Source organism: Photinus pyralis, unplaced genomic scaffold, assembly GCF_008802855.1.
Source record: "Photinus pyralis isolate 1611_PpyrPB1 unplaced genomic scaffold, Ppyr1.3 Ppyr1.4_LG2, whole genome shotgun sequence".
In the NCBI taxonomy this organism is placed as follows: Eukaryota; Metazoa; Arthropoda; class Insecta; order Coleoptera; family Lampyridae; genus Photinus; species Photinus pyralis.
Genome location: NW_022170403.1, coordinates 13,497,653 through 13,503,883, shown reverse-complemented (window position 1 = coordinate 13,503,883; position 6,231 = coordinate 13,497,653). Strand labels below are relative to the sequence as shown.

At 36.5% G+C, this 6,231-nt stretch overlaps 1 protein-coding gene across 2 annotated transcripts; it reads left to right on the top strand.

The window, feature by feature from the left end:
• Nucleotides 1–1,819: 1,819 nt before the first annotated feature.
• Nucleotides 1,820–3,554, top strand: LOC116165003. Of its 2 annotated transcripts, none has more exons than XM_031479270.1 (5): nt 1,820–1,983; nt 2,211–2,402; nt 2,452–2,652; nt 2,718–2,907; nt 3,439–3,554. In XM_031479270.1, the coding sequence occupies exons 1-4, from the start codon at nt 1,925–1,927 to the stop codon at nt 2,836–2,838; spliced, it is 573 nt and encodes a 190-aa protein (XP_031335130.1). In that variant the 5' UTR covers nt 1,820–1,924; the 3' UTR covers nt 2,839–2,907; nt 3,439–3,554. The 2 variants fall into 2 exon arrangements, with proteins under 2 accessions (XP_031335130.1, XP_031335131.1); XM_031479271.1 differs by having other exon boundaries at nt 2,718–2,901; nt 3,439–3,464.
• The last annotated feature ends 2,677 nt before the right edge of the window (nt 3,555–6,231 follow it).

Genomic DNA, 6,231 nt, shown 5'->3' with positions numbered 1-6,231 from the left:
CTTTCGTCGGAGCAACCGTCGCCCAAGGGCGCCGAATACAATAAATCAGCAAGTTCCTCTGCCTCACCCTCGTATATATCACGAAAACGGGACTGTCCCTTCGAAATGGGATGTTTGGTAACTTTCTCACTTTAGGTATCTATTTAGTGTCTAAATATAAAAAAAATAACACGTGTCAAGGAATTTTTAAATTTCATCCCTTAAATTTTAAAAGATGTATAAAGAGGTGTGAAAGTTTGTATGAAAAATACTTATTACATCTGTATGTGTGTGTCACTGAACTCTGAACTCCCCGATAAAGTTTTTTTTATTATTTTATACTTTATAGATTTTCGCAGGGAGAACAATGTCGGTCGCGTCCGCCAGTATTACAGTGCGCGTTCACAACGGCGCACCGCACATCGCACTGCACTTAGCATCGCACATAGCATCGCACTTAGCATGGTATGGATATGTTCACGTTGGGGCACTGCAAAGAAGTTTGGAGCATCGCCTCGATAGTTTTGCTCGAAACGTCTCGCGTGTATCATGGCGAATTATACCGAATCTTCTTCAGATGAAGAATTAATTCTTCTGAATAATCCATTGCACTTGTGGTACATTGAAAATGTGAGAAAGGATACTGTTCATCCCATAAAGCTATTATGATGATGTTTATGACGCTTATTCCATATACCCTCTCTTGAGAATACTAAAGTTATTAACTTTTCCTTGTCCATCATATTCGTGCAACCCATACGATGCTATGCAAAATACTAAGCTCATTTAACATAGCATGGTACCATCGCCTCCAACATTGGGCGTGCGATGTGCGATGCTTCGTTATGAACATGTGCATTTAAATGTATGCTTTTATTCGCCTCGACCGGTCGATGCTATGTACGATGCTAAGTGCAGTGCGATGTGCGGTGCGCCGTTGTGAACGCCCACTTAGGNGCAACCGTCGCCCAAGGGCGCCGAATACAATAAATCAGCAAGTTCCTCTGCCTCACCCTCGTATATATCACGAAAACGGGACTGTCCCTTCGAAATGGGATGTTTGGTAACTTTCTCACTTTAGGTATCTATTTAGTGTCTAAATATAAAAAAAATAACACGTGTCAAGGAATTTTTAAATTTCATCCCTTAAATTTTAAAAGATGTATAAAGAGGTGTGAAAGTTTGTATGAAAAATACTTATTACATCTGTATGTGTGTGTCACTGAACTCTGAACTCCCCGATAAAGTTTTTTTTATTATTTTATACTTTATAGATTTTCGCAGGGAGAACAATGTCGGTCGCGTCCGCCAGTATTACTTAGGTAATTAACTCAAGAAATGTCGAAAATTAATTTTCAAAATATAATGCAGTTATGATTTCAATTTCATAACATAAAAATTAAAACCTAATTGTCTAAAGTTTGCACCTTCTGCACAGCTTACTTAAGTAAGCTGTGCCTTCGCTGTGCCTTCTGTTTTTCTTCCAAGTGATTATCTACACATTCATATTTCACGTTGAACACTTGTAGTTGACCATTACAGTATGATGAAAGTACCTAGTTGTCTGTTTAACTATATTCCGGTTAAATTGTATTTATGTCTTAAAACGTGGTGGAAAATTTAAATTAAACTCATTTCGTAGCTAGGCGTTCCCCGACGAACTAACGCAGAGAACGGGGAACGCATACCGGCACGCTAATATAATATACGTATGATTTTCGCTGGTTTCCTTGTATACCCTTTGCTCTCATATAGACCTTACTCTTTCGGCGATCATTACTTTTGTCAATGACTGTACATGCAAATTTGTCGTGTTTCGTGTTATTTCGGACATTTCCGTTCGTTTTACCGTGTTTTGTTATGATCAAGGTTTTGTAATTTGTTGTATATTTTCGTTATTTTGGAGTAGAAAATATAAGACGTGTAGTTTTTCCGAAAGTTTAAAATGCTATGTTTAATTTGTGGTGAACGTAGTAGTACTGAAAGTGCAATTTCATTCCATGGGTAAGTTACAAAATATCTCCTTCGTAATTTCTAAGTTATAGTACCTAATAACGTATTTTAGTTGCTGCATAAACACTCTTGATTATATACTAGCATTGAATAATAAATATAATATAAAATAGTGTGCATCCCTTTAAATGTGAACAAAATGAATCCACTATACAGAGTACTGCAAAATTAAAATTACACCAAATATTCACATCACAAACGCTTTGCTTTTGTTCCAGTTTTCCGAAGGATTCAAATCGTAGGAAACTTTGGTTGGAAGCTTTTAGGTTACCAGATAATACTAGTACATATGCAAAAGTTTGCTCGAAACACTTTACAGTTAACGACTATCAAGTAGATAGAATAATAGATAGAAGAACATTAACTCGAACTGCTGTACCAACACAAAATCTTCGTAGGGTAGTTAAAGCGTAAGTATAAATTGCTTTTAAACATGCACTGATCTCTTTTGTTTTGTAGGCATAAAATGTTTAACTCCATACAACAGCTTACTTTTAATCAAACAATACAGCAAAAACCTACAATTATTACTGAAAACGCAGCTGAGCAGAGTAATTGTAATTTACTGCTCAATTGTGTGGGAGATGTATTAAAATATGAAACATTTACAGAATTTGCTGTGGATGGCACTGCAAACGATCATAAAGACATTATAAAACAGTAAGTTATAGTAAATTACGAGGTAAATTATAATTATTTGGTTATGAATTTATTTATTGTTATAGGGATTGCTCAGTGGATTCTTCTGAAATGATCAATGATCAAAGCACTTTGAAGATATCTAAGTTTGATGAAGAGGACAATGCAGCACAAGAAGTCTCTTACAGGTCTGGGCATCACACTTAAATTATAAATGGAATTCATTTCATTCGTCTACAAAGAGAACTGCATAACGAAAGCTACCAGAAGGTAAATGTACGTACTTTGTAGGGTAGACCGAGGTTAATTATTGCAGTTGCATATGAATATTGGGTATATAATTAATAGAATGAATCTTGATACAACACCTGGCCGCAGTATAATATTAAGAAAATTAATCCATTTGATAAATTGCCCCATCTGTAAATTAACCTTGGTATCACCTACACAAATCACTTATACCTGAATTTTAATGGGTCAATCCATACAAGTGGTGCAGCACTGGTTGCTTGACCATCTCAGAAAATTTTGATATTTAGTGATTGAACTCCTTCATGCATTGCATCCCAAGTATATTTTTAAATTTTTTATTGCTTACCGTTTAGAAATGGCGGTCATTTTTAGGGGAATTTTTCGAAAGAAAAAAATTCCCCTTATGTAATGGTTTTGTCCCTCTGTTTCTCGTCTAACTCGAGATCGAACAGAGATAGCGATGTCAAACTTTTGCCAATCGATTTTTTTCTGGACTGCTGGGAATGGATTGACCCTATGTTTATTTCTTATACTTAATAATAATTAATGTTTTAGGAATTGATTTACTAGGCCTCAGTCTACAAAAACCCACACAATGAGACTTTGGAATCCTCGTTATATTGGAGATGTTAAACAAGAACATTTACAATCTCCAAGATGAAGAAATATATCAAAAATAAAAGAACAGAAAAAATGAGATAAAAATACTAAAGCAAACAAATAATCGACTCAGTATACTGTTAGATCATTACAAAAATTTGCTTAGTCATCTTAAAGATAAAAATTTAATTAACAAAGAAACAAAAAATACGTTGATGGTAGGCTGAATTAGAATTTTCCCAAGACAAAATATGTACACCTACTTCGATAAGTACAATGTAAAGATGCAGCTCCAACTTCCCAGTTTTGTCAAATCGTAAACGACATTTGATATTTTAAATACTTAGTAGGAATGCGTTCTCAAAAAATAAATGTAATAAATGTTTTTGTAGCAGTTTTATTGACAACTACCTATAGTGAACACATCAAGAAGTATACTTGCCTTCTCTTTGAGATGAAACTGGTGTACTTTTAACTTCACCTTCAAATGATGTTGATTCTGTTGTAATGCAAACTGAGAGCGTTTGCAGGAAATATGACAAAGTTCTCTTTTCAATAATTATTAATGTTTAAATGTATGCAAAGTAAAAATAATTTAAAAATTTACTTCAAAGGATATGTTACAACATGATCTGAGTACTTGAAAGTAAAATTACCATTTTATAGCAAGAGTACTCTGAAAAACGCACAAAAGTAAGAACACTTTTCATCATGTTCTGCTATTTATGGCCGTTTGCACCGACAAATTTAAGCGGCGCTTAGCTTAAGCGTATGTTAAAATCCATGACAACGATTATTGAGACAAATTGAGTGCAAACGACCATTAGACATGAATAATAAATTTTTTTTTCAAACTTCAAAATATTAGGCCATTGTTCGACTGAGTAGTAGGCCCCAAAATTTGACATTATCGTTAGAGCAGTTTTTACTTTTCCTGTCGCCGCCGCCTTGAATCTCTACGACTATGCAAAAATAAAACCGCTGCTTTGAGAAAAATGAGGAAACCGTGCATTGTGCCAAAATTTAAAACGGCGGTACAAAAGTGTTAAACAAAACTTTTGTTTTTAAAGTGCCTAAAGATGTGGAAATGCGTGAAAAGTGGATGCTTGCGATGAATGCGATTCTGAAAAGTTGTTTTAACGTTGAGTGGACAACAGCGACAAATCATAAGTAAGCATAAGAAATTCCCGTTTAGTAAAATGCGTAAAAACTGCCGCTGATCGCGCACGTTGTTTTAACGGCGCATTTTGAATCGGATAAAAGAGACTAGAGAATAATTCGGGGCAAATTTTCTCAATTGAATGTACCTATCCTATCTACCGTATTCAATTAAGTCTCCCGTAGTATCTTTTCCATTGTGACATTATAGGTACCTAACTGTTATTATCATTCCTCTTAATTCAAATAATGCAAAAAGTCGCATAAATTTAATGAAGTACCTACCTATAGAAAAAAAAAGTATACACGCTTGGATTTGAACCTGGGTTATCGCGGTTATATACCATCTGTGCCAATGGGACGTATGTTTTATGCATACTTATACCAAAGAGTAACCATAATATACCGGTATAAGCGCTTCAAAATAATCATAACAACATCCCTAGACACGCCATCTAGCAGCTAAGCGAAGGATTACGAATTTGACGACACGTAAGGCTCGATGCACATTTGCGTGTTTTTAAGCCGCGTGCGAACGCCGGCGGTTTAGCAGTGCATGGGCTCTAGTTGCGCAGTACACACTCGAGCAGAACCGCGGCGGGCAAGCTGCTTGCAAGTAGCGTGCACTAGACTTGTTTTTGGAGGACGCCAGTTTCTACTACGCCGCCGCATAACACGGTTTCCACAACACGCCGAGCAGTCTGTGCCTGTGCTAGGCAATCAACGAGTACACACTGATCGCACGATGGAAGTCAACGTCGACTTAGTCGACACATAGTTATTTACCTGCGATGTTATTAAGAACCAACCAACAAATATCGGACACAAGATCAGGACCGTTCCATGATAGAATAAAGACAAGAATTTCGTTTCGTCTCTGAGAAGATCTTGAAATAGGGAAACGAACGAGCACTAACCATGTGGTGAACCCGTGTTGTTCTTTATTGTCATATAAATATTCATACACTGAGAAAGCAAACGTAACGCGTTGATAGTCATCCATTTTGCTTGGAAAGAACTTGGGGAATGCGTCTTTATATAGGTATTAGCAGCGTCGCAGCGTTCGGCGGTTCAAAACCGCTCCAATGTGTAATGACAGAAACAAGCTAAGCGCATGCGACTTGCTCGCAGCTTGCACGCGACTTGAAAACACGCAAGTGTGCATCGAGCCTAAGAGCCTCATCTCAAACAACAGAGTTTCCAGACCTGTGTATACCATATACAGTGAGTTTTTTTAAAATGCGAACATAGGAGTTTGCATGCAATGTAATTTCCCTATGTTCGATTAAAAAAAAACACATCAATCTATGAGGTGTGCGCGGTTCACATTCCCAAATCGCGCAACTTGGGTGACTATGAAAAGCAACTCTATAGTGTTTATGATGAAGAGCATCTCGGTAAGATTTTTTTAAAGAAGCCATGTGAGGCCATAGCAACTATAGGATACATTTTTCTTAAAGCCGCTTTACATTAGGCAATTTTAGTGCAATGCAAGGCTTGTGCTATGCATTCTAAAATTGCCTTGCATTGCTTATTACGGTTTTACATTTATGCAATTGTGTTGCAACTTTTGTGCAAGTTCAGAAAAGT

Coding starts and splice junctions, on each gene's coding strand:
- LOC116165003 (XM_031479270.1), top strand. CDS start 1,925: ATGCTATGTTTAATTTGTGGTGAACGTAGTAGTACTGAAAGTGCAATT. Junction 2,403..2,451: donor CTTCGTAGGGTAGTTAAAGC/GTAAGTATAAAT, acceptor TTTGTTTTGTAG/GCATAAAATGTTTAACTCCA. Junction 2,653..2,717: donor CATAAAGACATTATAAAACA/GTAAGTTATAGT, acceptor TTATTGTTATAG/GGATTGCTCAGTGGATTCTT.